The 20,182-nt window shown below is 41.4% G+C and overlaps 1 protein-coding gene across 3 annotated transcripts in view; it reads left to right on the top strand.

Moving 5' to 3' along the window:
* The window catches only part of phf12b (PHD finger protein 12b), a 57,162-nt gene that overhangs the window by 3,622 nt on the left and 33,358 nt on the right, over positions 1–20,182 (top strand). For all 3 annotated transcript variants that reach the window (XM_020586458.1, XM_020586457.1, XM_020586459.1), the window contains 7 exons: positions 965–1,037; positions 1,729–2,185; positions 8,243–8,363; positions 8,459–8,591; positions 8,686–8,856; positions 11,031–11,174; positions 12,298–13,042. In XM_020586458.1, the coding sequence (XP_020442114.1) occupies positions 965–1,037; positions 1,729–2,185; positions 8,243–8,363; positions 8,459–8,591; positions 8,686–8,856; positions 11,031–11,174; positions 12,298–13,042 (1,844 nt within the window). The remainder of the gene's footprint in view (positions 1–964; positions 1,038–1,728; positions 2,186–8,242; positions 8,364–8,458; positions 8,592–8,685; positions 8,857–11,030; positions 11,175–12,297; positions 13,043–20,182) is intronic.

Genomic DNA, 20,182 nt, shown 5'->3' with positions numbered 1-20,182 from the left:
GCAGCACTACTGCTATGGACCGCAAGCGCCTGCAGAGAGTGGTAAAGACTGTGGAGAAGATCACAAGGACTCCACTGCCCTCTCTGCAGAGCATTTACCACCGCAAGGTGCGTAGAAAAGCTGCCTCCATCCTCAAAGATCCCACCCACCCCCAGCACGGACTGTTCGCCTCCCTACCCTCTGGCCGGAGGTTCAGAAGTGTGAAATGCAGGACCTTTAGACTGAAAAACTCTTTCTTTCCCTCTGCCATCAGACTCCTAAACAGCTGAGGAGTTTTATTACCAGGAAATATGTGATGTACTGTCGACCTGTACTGTTTACATTCTCAGTTTGCACATGCATAATTGCACAATGACTGTTGACTGCTGCACATGCTGCTCCCATGCAGCATACATTCTCTTATTATTACTTATACAGATTATTACAGTATTATTATTACTGTTACTTATTTATCTACTTTATATTTCATTTGTATTTTGTGGCATTTATGTGGACGGCAAAGTAAGAATTTCATTGTACAGGGAAACACGTTTCCTAACTGTGCATATGACAGACACTTTGACTTGACTATTAAATAAACTAAATAGCCTTGTTATTTATCTTATTTACATGACAGCATGCCATTTCTGTCTCTACATAGTTGCATCTTTACAATTCTTCTCTGCTCTCTGTATCGCGTACAGCGGAGTTCTGCCCAGATGCGCACACAAAGACACATGCCCACACACTCCTACCAGCGGATGGAATGTGCGAGTCGGAAAAGATGTAGCGTCAACCACCTGAAAAGCAGACAAAAATATCTGCATTTTTTAAAAATGCTCCCAGGGTGGTGAAGATGGCAACTCTCGCTCTCCTACAAGTGTTTGTGTCGGTGTCTGTTTGCAGATGATGTATTTTCAGTGATAATGTGCGCTTTCGTTTTTAGCTTGGTCACAGATGATTGTGTTTCACCTTCTTACAACAGCAATCCACCTCTAAGTGAAGAAATGCTTCCTCCAGGAGAATGGATGTGTCATCGCTGCAATGTTCGAAAAAAGGTGAGAGGCAGGTCTTAGGCCACGTTCACACTGCAGGCTGAAGTGGCTCAAATCCGATCTTTTTGCCCAAATGTGACCCATATCCGATTTCCTTATGACAGTGTGAACAGCACAAATCCGATTTTTTTTCAAATCCAGCCCAGGCCACTTTCATATGTGGTCCTAAATCGGATACATATCCGATGTTTTGCAATGTGACTTCAGTCTGAATGGCCATGTCGCATTTCATGCGATTTTTATGTCATTGAAATGCACCATCACAATTCTGCGCTGGAGGAGGCGAGGCCATATGCAATATTTGTGCTCTCCTTCTTCTTGATATTCTTCTTATTATTTCTTTATTTCGATTGCACATTAACTGGTACATCGCTACGCACATGCTATCACGAGCTGCATCCATTTTTATTTTCGCAAACACAGTAAGCTGCGTCTGACGTCACATCCTCTTCTGCGCATGCGGGTCACCTCAGGGCTGTATACCGTTCACACATGAGACAGATTTAAATGACAGTGTGAACAATAGCGCAAAAAAATTGGATTTCGGCAAAAAATCAGATCTGAGCATTAAGACCTGCAGTGTGAATGTAGTCTTAGAGGCTGCTCATGCTGCTATTGAAATGCAGAAAAATATTTGTAAACTACTGTAAATGGATTTGAAAGTTTGTTTTTTTTTTTTCTTCACTTTGATTAGAAACGAGAGCAGAAGTCAGAACAGACCAATGGCCTGCCAGAGAGGTCCTTATCTAAGCGCCCTGTGTCCCCAGCCATGGAGCTGGAGCTCAGCGCTGGCCCACTGCGGCTAGATGGTCTGCCTCCAGGGGCTGGAGCGGCAGGACCTGGACTAAGAGTGGCCCAGGTACGTCTTTTGGACCGCAGGACAAGCAGTAGGCCTAGCAGCCGGCCTGGAACACCCACCTCCAACACTTCATCCACCCCGACCCCCTCAGAGGAGCAGAATGATGGGGAGGAGGAGGCAGCAGAACCAGATGATGAAGATCAGGGTGCAGAGCTTGAGGGTGCTACACTATCTGCTCCGACACCACGGCTCCTCAAGAGGCCCTTTCAGCTACTAATAGCAGCCGCTATGGAGAGAAACCCCACTCAGTTCCAGCTGCCCAGTGAGCTCACCTGCACCACTGCACTGCCAGGTCAGTCAGTCATCATGAGTACCCAAACATTCACTGTGAAATATGAGCTTGTTTGTTTAAGACTCGACAGGTGTTTGTGCTGGATTCACTGGTGGCTATGTTCCTAAACTCCACTCAGTCTAACAAGCTCAGTATACTTAAGCATAGACATAAAGGCCTACACTTAGATGCTGCATGAACATGTATCAGTTCTTCATTGATGGTTCCATGCGCATGAACTGCTGCTGGCCATTATGGGGATACATCAACATGGCATTGAAACAGTTCGCTATTGGCTGTTAGCCTAAGGAGCTCGATAGTTAACGCACCTGCGTTTTGAAAGGAGTCTTTGGGCAAAGAGGAAATGATTGCCGCTCTACAAATTTGTTTGTTTAGTGGGGGTTTTGATAAATTGATTTCACTGGCTTTTTATTCGTGGAGGTTTTGCTGCACATACAGTAGAGCATTGGTGTTGTCACTTCGGTTCTGTACTAGAGACCAATTCCTTGTGTGTTTAACATACCTGGCCAATAATCACCGTAATCACCGAGTATATGTTTCACTTGCTCCCCCTCTCTCCACTGAGATGTGTCAGCTGCTTTTTGGTCCATGTGTCCAGGAGCTCAGCATCGCTCTCAGAGTCCGTTTCACCCATGCGCCCAAATAATTTTTCACATTCTTGCACACTGATTTTTACTCGCATATGCAAGTGAAATGCTTGCAACGTGGAGCCCTGGAGTATCTTATTAATATTTCAGGGTAGGGGTGTTTTAAGCTCTCATGCCACGAGATCTTGTGATATTAAAAAGCGACAATATTTATCATTGAGGCAAAAAGCTGTCTTGCCATATCAGTACATAACAGAACCAGAGCAGCAGCCAGGATGATGGAGAGTGCGGGTGAAATTGGTATAGAAGATGCCCCTGCCAGTTTTTCATGTTCAGTTGGTGGAAAGGAGTTCACTAAGAAGGTAACACACTGTTTATCATAGATTGATTTGTTTGTGGTGGGCTGCTACAATATCAACATTGACCGCCACATATTGATTTAAAGTAGGTTAAATCTTATTTCAGTGTAATGCTAGGAATAGCACATGTATTTGCTCAGTCCTGTTAGTGATGGAGATCTAACTCTTCTAATATGTTATTAGCAAGCTAGCAAGGCTAGTTAAACTAACGTTAGAATACAGCTGTTCAGGTCAGCATGCTGTATATAGCATGGATGTATATGAAGTGCTCTGCAAGTCGTCGTCTTATACTTCTTCTTTCGGCAGTTCCCGTTAGGGGAAGTGCTCTACATGTGTAGTTCATAAACTCTGAGGCTGAATGTTTGCCCCCTCAGCTCAGAGCAATATCAAAAAACACATATGAAACCTGTATGTGATTAGTGATCCAATTAATTTTTCAAAAATGTATTGTTTTCAATCAGTGCAGGAAGAGGAAGATGCAGGAGCTAACGTGCTGCTGCTGTGGGAGAGCTAGTGCAGATGATCAACACAGCAGCACTGTAGCATTCTCATATATACTAAATACAGTATATATTAGAAACGTTTTCTTTGCAGCAAAAGTATTTTAAATTCACAAGGACACTGCGAGAGGCACAAGAGCAACATTTGCAATGTTCTATAATAAAAGTGTACTCTTTGAGAAGAAAATGTATTGTTTCCTGCAGTGAACACATTTGATTCCATGTGCATGCCCATTAAAACAGCCTGGTTGTTTATTTAAAATACATGATGCTGGAAAATCCTTGTAAGTGCTGCTGCTGATCAATACTCTGCAATCAGCTATACTCTCTAAAAACACAGTCTATTTGCAAGTGATTATAAAGCAATCATTTTGAAAATGATTGCTAACTGAACACATGGGAGAATTAAATGGAAAACTGCAATGATTGCTTCACCTGGAAAACTACCACACCTGCCTCTGGGTTGCACCAAACCAAGCCTCCTGATTTCCATATTCCCACTCTCAGTAAGTTATAAAGCTGTTAGATGTTTCCTGGCTTGATAAGACATAGTAATTTACCTTGTTGTACAATTCACAATATTCATGTGTTCACACTGAGGTGACTGACTGATAGAGTCTGTGTGAGGGTGTGTGTGTGCGTGCGCAAGGGGACTTGTGTCCATTTAGCAATAGGAGGCATCAAAGCTAAACTATACTACCATTTCAAATAATTCAGGGGATGCTGGTGAAGTCTCCTTATCTCCTGTCAATCTTCTGTGTCTGTCCACAGCCCACTGAACTGAAGAATTAATGAGACAGACTGGCATCCACATCACTGGGGCCTTTACGCATAATATTAAATCACGTGTTATTATTATAATCTTGACTTAGGTGATTTAAAAATAAGGATATAAATTAATCATTTATGCATCCTGTTTCCATTGATTTAAGTGAATGTAGCCTAAAGGTTCATTAAGCATGTCGGTGTGGAAATCTGCCAAGTTCAATCTCTACACCTTATGGAAAAACCTCAGTGCTGAACAAGTCTGATATCTCCTCCAACAGCCACCACTCAAAGACCCCTGAGCACAGCAATTAACTCCCAATTGCTCCAGCAAAGCTGGTAAGTCGTAAACAGCGTAAGCCCGAGTTGCTCCCAGGTATGAATGTGCCTCTCTAATGTACATTTATATAAAGAAGGGTAAAAAAGAAAAAAAGCATGCATGCGCAGTGAAATAAGGGGAAAAACTACTGTATCTGTGATGCACTTAACTTTTCCATCATGCTCTCTGAATTGTATGTATTGTCGAGTGAGTGACCATCAGTGTTGCTGGTTGAGCCAACAACAGCCAAGTCTGTGTAGTGCAATCAAGACTTGTCTTATTACAGAATAAATGACTAATTAGGGTGGGGTAATGACTGATAATTTCCATTCATTAAACCTCTATTCATGGCCTCAATTATGTACGAATGGTTCATTCAGACTTATAATTAACCAAATGGTTATTTTTCACTGTGTTTTCTCCATGAAGGGTGACTAACTCTATTGTACTAACTGTGGAACTTCTGTTGGTTTCAAACTAAGAAATCTCACTACACTATTGTTTTTTCTTTGATGGTGCAACTGAATAACTTATCTCCATGTAATAATTGTTATGTTGCTTTCAAAATTTAGCAAACAAAGCCATAAGCATAAACATTATTATTATTATTATCAAAAATACAAGGAATTTGACTCCAGCCCAATGGCCCCCAATCAAATCAAATTTAAAGAAAGGCCTAGACCTTACTATTATCACTATGATTACAGAGGGAAAACCCAACAAACCCCCCTTGAGCAAGCACTTGACAACAGTGGGGAGGGGAAAAAAAAAATCACCTTTAATTGAAGAAGCCCCCAGTAGATCCCTGCTCTTGGGCGGCCTTCTGCCTTGACCGGTTGGGGTGAGTGGATAGAGGAGAGAGAAAAGAAAAGAAACAAGGCACAACAAACAATTATGATAAGTAAATTCATTTTTCCTCATCAAAATCGAAGAAAGCTTTTTTTTTTTTTTTTTTTTTTTTTTTTTTTTTTTTATCTGTTCTGCTGAGATGTGTGCAAGGCAGTGTTAAGTGGTGCAGTCTGACACTGCTCTCAGCCTGCATTAACCTCAGAGCTAGCTACACCTGTCAGACAACAACGCAGCAGAAACTTCGTGCTGCAGTGTCCATCAGCACAACTGTAACAGGGAGCACTGAAAGCCATGCTGCCACTTGTTTGTTTCATAGATGGCAAGGAGGTGCATTCGTTTTATAGATTCTACTAGTGTTGCCAAAAAAGTTTTTTTTTTGATACATGTCAATTCTGAATATTTGAAAAATTTTCAGTATTCATTTTCTGTAGTATTGATATCAGCTGTGCATTCTCTGTTTCTTCTCTCCAACAGTGAGTTTACGTGCACGCACGTACACACGCACCCCTCTGCAGCACCCACAGCCCCGCCTCCTCTCACTCACTGTCAGTGCTGTCTGCCTTTCATCACTTGTCTTGTTTGATTGATTGAATTTTAAGCTAACAACTGACTGTGACTGCAGGTTTTGCTGTAGTATTAGTTCATTACAGGTGACAAATGCAGAGCCTCCACGACTCATTTTTGTTGACAAAGCAAATGGCAGAAAGTGGCACTGCTGTTTAGCGATGCTACAGAGTAGTGCTCACCGTAGGTGCTGACACAGCCGATACTGACATTGACTGTGCACCACACATCATGCTTTTGAATTTTACACTAAGGATCAGTAGTCTTATGATTATACTGCACTTTGTTTTATTACTCTTATTCAGAAGTTATCAAATACATGTAGTGAGAAGAAAGTATATGTTTCTCTGAAATGTAGTGCATTTGAAGTATGCTGTACCAGAAAATGAAAATACTCAAGTAAAGTACAGATACCTTAAAATTGTACTTAAGAACAGTGCTTGAGTAAATGTACTACCTGTATTACTTCTCACCTCTGGGGAGTTTATACCCTAGGTCTACAGTCTGCTGTTCTCAGCCAATAAAAGAGTCATACCTCGTTGTCATGTTTTAAGCCTTGTTTTACCTATCTTACAGTGACGGGCCGTGCATTTCGTACCTGGGCCTTCAGTGGGGACTTACCTGACTTAATTCACCTCTTAATACCACCACTATCACGTCGCAATTATAGAATCCATCAATACTATACAAAAATGCAATATAATTAGCGTGGGATTACAGAGAGAGAGAGAGAGAGAGAGGTATTTCACGTATTGAGGGTGAATACTATTTTTACTCAAGCAAGAAACCCAGTTAAGACAACTCCAAACCTCTACACTACAACCGCAACTGTACATCATCTGGAGCAGTTCAGACTCATTATTTATCTAATAACATGACAAAAACATACAAAATTTAAATTAAATACATCATACTCACCAGAGATGCTATTTATTTATAGACATTTTTGTGCAGGAAGACTTCAATGTCTGGTAGAGGGCTACATTAGTCAGACACTGCAGCCTAACATCCTGGTCTACCCCAACATAAAACTGTAAGGGAGAAAAATCAAGGCTATGTCTTGAGAAATGTGACATTAAAGAAGAAGTACAGAGTGGTTTATGACAAGTGAAGGCTGATACCTGATGGGTCAACACTGCCTCCATCCTCATGGAGGTGATCTCTGCGTTTCAGTTCTATTAGTAAGTGCTTTTCTAGTTTTGCTCTGACCAACCAATCAGAGAATGGAAAAATGCTGACATTGTGGGCCAGCTAGCTGGCCCTGTGAGGGGAATTTGAAATCTCTTTGGTTAAAGAAACAGTCCCATTGCTAACATAGTTTAAGTTACATCGGCAAGCACTTCTGATTCTGAAGGCCCTGGGCAGAATAGATTGACATGGCAACACAGAGGCTGAAATCTGATTGGACAAAAAAATCTAACATACACGTACTGGAAGCGGTGCAGCTAAGAGAAACGCTACAAAATGAAGAGAATAGACTGTTGGGAATAAATTAATACAATTTCATGGAACAAATATTAGAATTTAGGTTGTAAATGTAGGTCAGTGCTTCTGATAGTGTTTAGGCCAGCAGAGAAGGCCTTGCTGGCCCTGACTGCCCACCACTGCTATCTTATAAATAGAATTTAAAATTTTACGCCGTCTGTTGGGTGTCAGTGTTTTTTCCCGGTGTATTGAAACTGGTATCAAATATCAATTTTTGATAGTATTGCATCAAAGTTAGAAATTCCAGTATGATGACAGCACTGGATTGTACAGGCGATCAGCAACCAAGTACGGAAGAACTACAGCAAATTTTCAGTCAGCTCCATACAGTCTCATATTCTGCATTGTCGGTTAACATCTTTTTAAACTGCTAGATTAACAGCAATAAACCAATAATCATTGACATTCCTAGTGAGTACTGAAATATAAGTACTTGTATTCGGTCTGAAAAACATGGTATTGGAGCATTCCTAGATGCAAGTTCAGAAAATTAGCTATAAAAACAAAGTGCTGCATGTTGGTTACAAAATGTCTTGACATGTATTGAGCAAATCTGAATTTTGATACATGACAGCACAAGGATATCTGTGTTGGATTGTTATGCAAATGTTTCTTTTTTGGATCTCTAGGCAGCAGTAAACGGAGGAAAAAAGAGGAGCTACTAGGGAAGCCATTCAGGAGACCTCAGCATGAATTGGATCCCAATGGTTTGGTCCCTCTACCAGTCAAAATCTGCTTTTCATGTAACAGGTTAGTGCTACCAGACTGCAGTATGTACACAGATGTATGCATAGACCTGAATTGTTTCATATGGTATACTGATTGCTCTGCATTTCCTTTCACAGGAGTTGCAGATTGGCTCCACTGATCCAGTGTGATTATTGCCCCCTTTTGTTCCACATGGACTGTCTGGACCCTCCACTCACAGCTTTACCTGCTGGCAAATGGATGTGTCCGAACCATGTTGAGCACTTGGTGGTAAGAAGCATGGTCTTGGCTCAGAGCTAAACAACCTGTCAAGGCAGTACACCAGAATAATTAGTTTTTCATTTCACGTGTGTCTGATGTCTAGCTGAATCAGAAGAACCTCCGCCTGTCCAGCCGCTGTCAGCTCTTTGACCAGTTCCAGGATAGGATGTCACAGCATGCTGTCAAGTTGGACTTCCTGCGTAGAGTCCATCGTAAGAATGCACCCATCCCCATCCGGCGTACAACCCACCAGCACAACAAGAAGACCATCAAGGTAGACCCATTACCTCATTATGAGGGTGTCAAGGGTGTAATGGTAGTATATCATAATTCTGTCTGGCATGGGTCAATGTAACGGGGTGGGGGACACTACTGACCACTATAGGTTTTTTTTTTTTAAGGATAGGTTAATTGGGAATATTTTTATTGAATTTCACACACACACACACTATATATATATATATATATTTTTTTCTGCCTTTTCCTCTCCTGCTCCCCTTGCCTGAACACTTTTCTATTCTTGCATTCCCTGTTCTGTATCTTCAGTTGTCCCTCCTTGAGCTCTAGCTTCATGTCTAATTCATGTCTGTCTATGGATGTGAACAAGCATTTATTAATTATATGAATTTATATAAGCTAGTTATTTTATTTTTCAGTAACAGTTATAATCTGTTTTTTTTCCCTAGCAGTTGTTAAATTAACACCTTATCACTTTGCCTGTCTCTGGTGTTTCACTCAACAACAGCCTTACTGAACTGAAAGCCAGACATGCAGCTGTTTGTGAGCAGTTCCTTATGAGCTGAAAGGACAGTGGACAGACAAAGTATGTTCACCAGGCTAACCGACAACAGAAATGTACTGACCAAAATTAGTTTTTATGTGGCCTCATTAGGAAGAAACGGGCACGTTTCCATGTATGGATTTATTAATTTGATTGATTTTCATCAGCTCATTAGAGGGCAACTCAAAATGAAACCAAAAAGCTTAGAGGTACATTAGGAGCCTGGTCAATCATAACAGCTACTGTTAAAAATTTGCAAAAGAAAATAACAGGTTATCTGTGTATTTTAAACAGCTGTCTGTGGAGATTGGGTGTGAAGTCCATGGGTGACCCACATCTCACGCTTGTGTCGGCCCACAGACACATTTAGATAGAACACATCTAAAAATGTGCTCATTGTGAATTGGCCTTAACCCTATCTGTGTGTTTCACTTGGTTGTTTTTTTTTGTTTTTAACAGGCTTTTTATGATTCACTGAGGTGTTTGATTTGTTGCATTGATTGGTTTATTTTATTTTTTTTTTAATCTTATTTTGACATGGCAGACCACCACAGAGAAATGTTACCAGCAGAAACACTGGGTGGGGGTTAGGATTGTAAGGGCATAGAGGTGTCAGTTCATGCAGTAAGTGAGATTCTTATCTCTTACAGCTGTGCATCGATTCACATTGAAAAAAATTCTTGTGCATTAAATGTTTTTTTCTTTTTGTTTGTCTCTTTTTTTTTTTTTTAAATCAATTTTCTGAATATTCTGTGCTGATAGGAAAGATGGAACAACAGGCAGTTCTGAACCTAACACAAATTTCAATAGAAAGTAGCTAAAGCCTGCTGGAAAAGTTGCTAGATGTTTATAGATGATGATGTCCTAATCTACATATTGGTGACATTATCATGTCCTTAATACATCTGGGCTGTTAAAACATTGTCAAGAATTTTTATCAAACTTAAAAGAACAATAACTGTAATATAACATTGTAATAACAATCTAGTTTTATTATCTGTTAATTATGCCCGTATGAAAGAATACAATAAGATACAAGCAATTCACATTTATGAAACCATAAACTAACTTTTTGCAGTATTTCTTTGACCTGTTTCCTACCTGTTAACTGAAAAAATGTACAAAAATATAAACCATTCAGTCAGCACATATCAAACTGTTGGAAAAGGATACAACAAAAAGAGCTCTGGCACCCACATGTGCAGCTCAATCATGTCTCTTCCTGTGGCAGCGCTCCTCTCCTCTCCTCTGGTCTACTCACTGACTGGAGTAGAAGCTGAGAGGGGCGTTCCTTGGTCCTGCAACACTGCAGGACCTTACAGACAGTTCTGACAACTCTCCTCCAGAGAAAGTACGCTGTCCAAAAAGTCGCAGGATTTATCGCTAGTTGCTTATTTTAGGGGTTGAGGGTGGGGTGCTAAAAGGGGTATTAAAAGTCATTAAATCTAGCAACAGAGTCACTAAGTTGGCAATGCTGCATGAACTGGAAATTTTGTTACATTATTTGATGTAAAATTTTTACAAGAATGTATTCAGATGTTAATCGACTTTGGCTGGGTACCTAAATAGAATCAAGATGGGTTATGCCCTGTTTATTCAAAGACATTAGAATATGATAGGAAAACTGATGTTCAAACAACTGACCAAGAGTGACTGTTTGGACTCAGGTGCCGGATGCCGTTAAGTCCCAGTACCAGAATCCTCCCCCTGTGCTGCTTCCGGCAGGACTGCGCCAGATGGAGCTTGTTTGTAGTGGTGTTCCCGAACATCAGCCCTCAAAGCACCTTGCCACAGAGGCTGAGCAGCAGGAGGTAGGCAGAAGAAAAGCATTAATTTTAGAGTAACTGCACACCAAATTATTTATGCACTGCACGCATAATAAAAAAAATTCATATTGTTTGTGAAAATGTCATCTTTCTGGAAAGTTTGGTCAGTCAACTTGTCGAGCCCCTCCCTAAGCCATGATAAAATAAGCCAGACTCTGAGGTATGTTATCCCCCCACCAAGCTGTTGCACCAAGTGTAAGCACAGAATGCTGACTGACCGTAACCCCCATTTGTGCCTTTACTACATAACTGCCTGTAATGTTAGCATTAGTATGCCCGATTTAAAAATAAAGAATACATGAACGTGGTAAATGCTACATGTGGACCAGCAATGACTGTGCTGCAGTCAGAGCTTTAAAAGATATTTAATAACAATGAATAGTAATGTTAACCATGATAAACAGCATGACTGGGGCTATGTACTGAAACTCCCCCCACATTTGAGGGCCCTTTGGAGCAGATCTGCTAGATCAGCTATAACAGAGATGCACATACAGTGAGTCATATCAGTGGCTTGTATCTTCTATGCTCTGCAAAAACAAAAAAACATGATATTGGCATGTGTAATTCATAATGCCTATTTGTTGTGTACTATGTCATAATTTGTGTGGAATGTGGGTTGTCGGGTGGCATGATGACCATTCAGCAAGAGGCATTTTTTGCTTTGTTTTTCTGCAACAACAATCATATACATAGATTATTGGTGATATTAGCACCAGTGTTGGTTGAGGATGTTCAGTGATGTTTGTAGAGTCAGGTTGCAGCTTTTCTCAGAGTAGGGGAATACAAAACCAAATTTTTTTTCCAACATTGATTGATTGCTTGTCCAGCTACATAACATGTTTAATATCACTGCTCAAAATGCAGGGCCTTAAAACGGCAAACGGAGGCTTCAAAGGACAAATTATTATTTTTTTCTACTGGCTCTGGATAGGTAGTATGTGATTCTCATAAATCATACTAGCTTTAATTTGATTTTTAAATATTGAAGCAATATAAACACCACATTGTTCTTCCTGTGAAATAAATGGTTTCATTTGAGAGAGCAGCCTTCTAGAAGGGATTAGTTGGTTATGTGATAAAATATGTTTCTGATGTGTTGGAACAGTGGCTTCACGATGTCATCGCCCTCCAGTGCAGCATCATGCGACACCTGTCCATCAGGCAGAAGTCTTCATCAACAGCACCCACCTTGTTACCAGTAACATTATCAACAGATTGGGAGTCTGAACAGAAAGCCAGTGCTAAATCATGTGTAATATCAGAGGACATAAAAATTCATGCCTCTTTAGGAAGTACTTCTACCCCTGACCCCTGCTCTAAACCATGCAGTACACCTGATGATCTCCAAGGGGCTGCTCTTTCAAGGGACACCCCAGCAGAGCTGGGTGTTTCTAAATGCAACACAGCACCATGCCAGAACTGTAGGAAATCCAGTGGACCTCTAGCAGATGAGTGTCAGCCTCCCAAAGCCAATGGACCTGTAGTTTGTAACAGTGCCCCAGACTCCTGCAGGCAAGCTGGGCTACAGCACAGACTGAAGCCCAGTACAACACTGCCAGGCTCCGCACCTACTTCTGGTCAGGTGAACCATGTAGGCACAGAAATGGTTAAAAAAGAGACTGAAAGCTCTACAGAGGCCTGCAATCAGAAAACCTGCAATACTGCCCGGACAGTATGGCCCCATGGCAGCCAGCAGAACCACAGGAACCAGGTGGAACTCCAGGAGGACTGTATGAGGAGTGATGAAAAATGCTCATATTCTATCACCAGCAGTGCACACTCGGATACGCTGCCAAAAGGCACCCAGGAGCACAACTCGGCCAAGCTGGGATCATCAACACCTACTCCAGGTACACTTTCCTAAGGAAGTATAACTCACTACTGGTGAGCTTCCCAGGTTTATTTGGGATTCTCTATGGATGTCATATACAATGGTTTAACACAGTAGTGGTCTGTATTCAGTCATGTTTAAGGCTAATGATTGATTTATTAACTTTTGATACATGTAATCAGGTTCTGAAAAAACACCCAAGCGCCAAATGCAGGTAGATTTTGCATTTAGTGGGTAAATGTTTATACCAAAATAGTCGCGTTAAAATGATAAAGTCTCTATAGTGTTGTGATTTCTGGACACTTTACGTCTGTCCTACCTGTGTCGGAGCCCAACGCACACACCCCATGAAGACCTGCCCCCACTTCCAACACCATCTGAGCCTGATTGTCCAAGCCAATCTGAACAATCATCTGGTCATAACCATAACCAAACAACAAACAATAGCCAGTCATTGGCCAAGTAGGTACAGGTATGTACATGCCAAATTCCAGCACAGACAAGACACTGTGCTTATAGGGTGATTGCAGTAGAGAGTGAAGTAGAGTTGGCAGCTGTCCCTTATATTATGGGATTGTCCCATTTGATACATACAGCTTTATGTGTACAATGCGCTTTCCCATATTAAACCAATATGACACGCACTGTATTTTTGCACATTGTTTAAAGAGTCCATGACATTCTTTTCCTTTTTTGAACTATCTACAATATTACAACGATGAATTATCATCTTAAACGTGACCTAAAGCTAAAAAATTAGGTGTACATATGTTCTAGTACTTCTGTGTAGAAGCAACTCAGTTTATGCAAGTATTGCAGACTCACGCTGGTGAGACTTTTACAAGGATTTCCTTGAATGGTCATAATCTCCAGGTAGTTGTGTTCATGTGAGCTTGCCTGACATCCACCGGTGCCATTTTAAAAGCGAAATTTTTCGACTGCATGCAGTTTTGTGGATATAGTTTACCTCCTGCTGCACTGTGACCAGAGGATGTGGAGAGAAATACAGGGCCTGAGCTTACTGTATATCTGGCAATGTTCCTGTACCAGGGACTTGCTGTTTTACCTGACCAGATCTAACCTAGGATCAGCCGGCCAGTGAAGCACCCTGTGACAGTGAATGATCAGCTCATCAACGCTCGATTCCCCCGGAGCAAGGTTATTTGTTTTGACTGCTTGAGACTTTGCTAAGCCTTCTTTACTACAGCAGTGGTGTTTAAACTCCATTTTAGGTTACTGCTGATGTGAGTCCCTAGGAACTTGAAGCGAGTCAACTGCTCCACCTCCTGGTTTTTTATACTGAGCAGGTGACTATGCTGTGTATTCACAATTTTCAGTTTGTGAGTGCATGAGGTCAACTTGGGCAGAGGGTGTCTACAGGGAGCAATGCTGGTTATACAGTTTGGCAGCAGCAGGAAGGAAGGACCTGTGATAATGCTCCATCATGCACTTGGGGTGAAGCAGTTTGTCACTGATGGAGCTGCCCAGTGCTGGGTTAGAGTTACATTACAACTAATGTGGCTGAACAGAGATAAGACTGACAGCCATCCTGGCAACTGCAAGCAAACAGGGGGCCTGGGCTGTCCTGTTGCCAGAGAGTATATTTAACAGTACCAGCAGTTTCTAGTTAACCGGAATGTCTTCGCTTGGGCCCATTTAGTAATGTCTACTACTAGTCCCCCAGATGAGAGAGTGAGACACAGCATAGTTGCACTAGACTATTTGTGTTATGAGTGTGGCATGTTGGTCCTTATGTGTTACAAACAGAGGTGCGGTAGTGAAATTATTGGACATGCATTCTAGGATAGGTTTGGCTTTGTGTACCATCCCTTAGTTATAGGCCTAGGCTAAGGGACATCCCATGATGCTGATGCATATTTGTCACACTTAAATGTTTCAGATCATCAAACAAATTTAAATATTAGACAAAGATAACCCAAGTAAACACAAAATGCAGTTTTTAAGTGATGATTTTATTTATTAAGGGAAAAAATATCCGAATCTATGTGAAAAAGTAATTATTAATAAATGCAGCCTCTGGGTGTGCAGTCGGTTGTTTTGCTAATGGCTGCATGAAGTTCGTTCATAGCAAGCTTAGCATTAGCGTCCGGGGTGATATAAGTTTAAGATAAGATTATTATAGTGGAAATGAACTCCCTAGGCCGATAAAAAGGTCTACACTTAACCATAAGAAATTCCAGGTTAGTTGAACAGCGTCTCTGTGATGACAGTTCGTACACCAAGCTTTATTAACATAAATGCACAATCCACTGCCTGTGGTCTTACTGGAGTCATCTGCCGTTCTGTCTACCCGGAGTGTGTGGCGTCTAGCTAGCTCGATAGCACTGTCAGGTATGCTGCTGTTTAGCCAGGTTTCAGTGAAAATCATAATATTGCAGTCCATATGTCTTACTGTTGGTGATGTGAAGCTGTATTTCGTCCATCTTGTTCACCAGTGACCACACACTGGCGAGGAAAATGCTAGGTAACAAGAGCTGGTGCAATGTTAGCTTTAGCTTAGCTCTAACTCCTCCACGCCTTTGTTTACGATCTTGACGCTGCCTGCAAGCGCTTCCACCTGGCCGGGTAGAGTGCGTAGTCTCCGGTGTTTTGGAGATTTCAGGGGTGAGTCAAAGATTGGTGATATAACTGCTGGAGTGGTGTAGACCGATATCCAAAAGTTCTTGCCAGGTATAGGATATTAAGGTAAAGGTGTTCTGCACGAACAGACACAAAATAAGCAGGAGAATCAGTGCAAAATTGCAGAAATCTGCCTTGCGAATGCAAGGTCATTTTTTTGCTAAAGTTACTAGTGGCCTACTACTTAACAGACTTGATGGTGGGTTTCAGCCGCTACTAACTTCAAACTGGAACTTGACAGTGACACATATGTGTGACTTCGTGTTTGACAGGGGTGCACCGAACCTTTGGCCACCGAAAATTTTCGGCCAAAAAGGCCATTTTTATTTCGGGCTGGAATAAAAAAAAAACACAACGAAAATGCCCCGCCCCGCCCATCCTCGCGCAGCACAGGTTAGGTTTCACTCATGCTGGAGCTGTTATATCACGCGTCTCCCCATCAGCACAGACAGTGAGAGACTTCAGTGCAGCATCTCATGTGCTTAATGAGAAGAGGAACCGTCTCTCCAGCCAAAAAGTGGAGCAACTTTTGTTCCTAAAGAAAAACCTGCCACGTTTGTTGAACTAAACAGCAGTCCAATTTTGCATAGTGCATAGTTGCATTAAAATTTGTGTAGCACTGCTGCCTACCTAGGCTATGTTGTTTACAGTTTGTTTGGAAGTTCTATTGCTGTTTTTGCATCGTTTTGCATTGTTTTGCACAGCAATTTAAAATGTTTGAGTGTTACATAAAACTGTTATTGAATGTTACATAAAACTTGAATAATATTATGTGGTATTGTTTATTGTCAAATATTTTAGTTTTTTATTTCAGATTCATCAAATTCAAGTAATTTATATATATATATACATACACACACACACACACACACACACAGTGGGTACGGAAAGTATTCAGACCCCCTTAAATTTTTCACTCTGTTATATTGCAGCCATATGCTAAAATCATTTAAGTTCATTTTTTTCCTCATTAATGTACACACAGCACCCCATATTGACAGAAAAACACAGATAGCCACACCCAGGCCTGATTACTGCCACACCTGTTCGCAATCAAGAAATCACTTAAATAGGACCTGCCTGACAAAGTGAAGTAGACCAAAAGATCCTCAAAAGCTAGACATCATGCCGAGATCCAAAGAAATTCAAAACCAAATGAGAAAGAGAATAATTGAGCTCTATCAGTTTGGAAAAGGTTATAAAGCCATTTCTAAAGCTTTGGGACTGCAGCGAACCACAGTGAGAGCCATTATCCACAAATGGCGAAAACATGGAACAGTGGAGAACCTTCCCAGGAGTGGCCGGCCGACCAAAATTACCCCAAGAGCGCAGCGACAACTCATCCAAGAGGTCACAAAAGACCCCACAACAACATCCAAAGAACTGCAGGCCTCACTTGCCTCAGTTAAGGTGAGTGTTCATGACTCCACCATAAGAAAGAGACTGGGCAAAAATGGTTTGCATGGCAGAGTTCCAAGACGAAAACCACTGCTGAGCAAAAAGAACATAAAGGCTCGTCTCAGTTTTGCCAGAAAACATCTTGATGATCCCCAAGACTTTTGGGATAATACTCTGTGGACAGACGAGACAAAAGTTGAACTTTTTGGAAGGTGTGTGTCCCATTATGTGTGGCGTAAAAGTAACACCGCATTTCAGAAAAAGAACATCATACCAACAGTAAAATATGGTGGTGGTTGTGTGATGGTCTGGGGCTGTTTTGCTGCTTCAGGCCCTGGAAGACTTGCTGTGATAAATGGAACCCTGAATTCTGCTGTGTACCAAAATATCCTGAAGGAGAATGTCCGGCCATCCGTTTGTGACCTCAAGCTGAAGCGAACTTGGGTTCTGCAGCAGGACAATGATCCAAAGCACACCAGCAAGTCCACTTCTGAATGGCTGAAGAAAAACAACATGAAGACTTTGGAGTGGCCTAGTCAAAGTCCTGACCTGAATCCAATTGAGATGCTGTGGCATGACCTTAAAAAGGCAGTTCATGCCCGAAAACCTTCCAATGTGGCTGACTTACAACAATTCTGCCAAGATGAGTGGGCCAAAATTCCTCCACAGCGCTGTGGCAGACTCATGGCAAGTTATCGAAAACGCTTGATTGCAGTTGTTGCTGCTAAGGGTGGCCCAACCAGTTATTCGGTTTAGGGGGCAAACACTTATTCACACAGGGCTTTGTAGTTTTGGATTTTGTTTTCCCTTAATAATAAAAACCTTCATTTAAAAACTGCATGATGTGTTTACTTGTGTTATCGTTGACTAATATTTAAATTTGTTTGATGATCTGAAACATTACAGTGTGACAAACATGCAAAAAGATAAGAAATCAGTAAGGGGGCAAATACTTTTTCACACCACTGTATATATATACACACACACACAATTATAGAGTAAGCGTGTTTTAAAAATTTGAAGTTTTTAAAAGAAGCCATTTTCGGTTTCGTTTCGGTTTTCGGCCAAGTGCATCCTAAATTTTTGGTTTCGGCCCAGAATTTCCATTTCGGTGCATCACTAGTGTTTGATCCATTTAGTCCACTGACTCCAACCTCCGAGCAACATCTCTTGTTGGAACATGCTGTCTGTCAGCAGGAGGATAGCACAGATTTCACCAGGCTGACCAACATCAGAAATGTGCTGGGCAAAAAGTTATTGAATGCAGGCTCATCAGCATGGAATCAGCATGTATGGATTTAATCATTTTATTAAAGTAAAACCAGAAAGCTCACAGTAACACCAGGAGCCTGATCCATCAGAAGAGAATCAATTCAAAAGGGTACCAGAACTGGTATTTACAAAAAAAAAAAAAAAACACGAAGCATAAAACCAGGCAATAAATTTCATAATTTGATGGACAAGGCCATTTGGCTTTCAATTTGATACATTTTTGAAGGGCACAAAAGCCACTTGACTTGGCACTGAGGAGAAGACAAATGACGTGTATGTAGCTATTGTATACAGACTGAGCAGTAAAGTTACAAACTAGAGTAAAGTACAGATGCTTGTGGAATGGTTAAAGGGAAATATGCAGATAGTATAATAACTGTGCACCTTTATTATGATTTGGATGATAAATGGTGTTATCTTTGCACATTTAGACTAGTGATTGCTCTACTCGTTTCTGCAAGACAACTGCATGATACAGTTTGTGTAAAAACACATCAGTAATACTCTTCTGAACCACTCATGATGTGTCAAAACAGATGCCTGCACTTACATGGCATAATAAGATAATCTGAAGAGCATTTGGTTTTAAGTTGGAAGTAGTGGGTCATATTATCTTGAGACATAATGGCTTATGGAGCCATAGGAGACATGGGCAAATGCACTGCAAATCCCATGTGTCCTTGCTCTTAGAGGATACACATTAGTGCCTCTAGTGATTATTTGGAGAATAACATACTGTCAAACCAAACCAATCACCCTTGGGCATCCTAAAGGCTTGTTTCAGTAATCCATCCTGTACTGTACTGTACTGTTGTTGCGCTCAAATAATAGCCGTTAGGTGCATTGTACCTACTCTCAGCCTTTCCTGGGGCCCTGCTTGCTGGGGTCTCAGGTGGTGTGTGTGGAGCAGTTGGGCTGCAGGTCATAGTCAGCGGTGGCTTGCTGGTGAGGAAAATTCTTCTTCAGTGCCCGATAATAGTTGTGCTGTGCTGGGAGCTGGCATGCTGAAGTCAGCATGTTGCCGGAATGGCAACCAGAAGCACCCTGTGAACGGTCAACCTTTGAGGATCTGTTAGAGAGAAAACAATGTATATACAGGGCTCGCAAAATCGCCTGCCTGACGGCCCGGGGCTAGCGTATCTTCCAGTCGGGCTACCAAATATAATCCAGCCCTGGCCATCGGGCTATCTCATAGGGACAGTGTTTCCACTACATTAATTTTTTCGTGGTGAGCCGCAACACCAAAAATCATCCCTGCAGCGCCACGACTGCAGATTCTCAGTGACACGGTCGAGTAATATGTAGCAGAGGAGACAAGGGGGTATTGCAGCAGCACCACGTCTTTAGTACAGAGAGGACACAGTCAGTCACACAGAGCCACAGCGTCTGTCACGGTTCAGAACACTATTCAAAATCCCGTCCCTTCTCTCCCATAATCTTTCGTTAAATTACACTATATTTGTCTTAAATTGCTGTTAACATTCATGTTGATTAGATTAACTCTTTTGGACTGCTGAACTGAACACATCCAACATTGAATGACTGCATGCAACTCTATAAATGGGGAATCAGATGAATATTTGTGTCTTCACAAGGCAATTCGTTTATGGATGTTTTATGGTAAAGGCTCAACAGATATGGAACATAAAACCCAGACAAGAACAAAATGAAGTGACTGAGGCACACAGAAAAGCTGTCAAAGTAGATGCTATGCCTCTGTGATTTACAGTGAGGAACAGAAGTATTTGAACACCCTGCAATTTTGCAAGTTCTCCCACTTAGAAATCATGGAGGGGTCTGAAATTCACATTGTAGGTGCATTCCCACTCTGAGAGACAGAATTAAAAAA

Source organism: Monopterus albus, unplaced genomic scaffold, assembly GCF_001952655.1.
Source record: "Monopterus albus unplaced genomic scaffold, M_albus_1.0 scaffold407.1, whole genome shotgun sequence".
NCBI classification, from domain to species: Eukaryota; Metazoa; Chordata; class Actinopteri; order Synbranchiformes; family Synbranchidae; genus Monopterus; species Monopterus albus.
The sequence above is the reverse complement of the archived record's forward strand: the minus strand, read 5'-3'. Positions and strand labels throughout refer to the sequence as shown.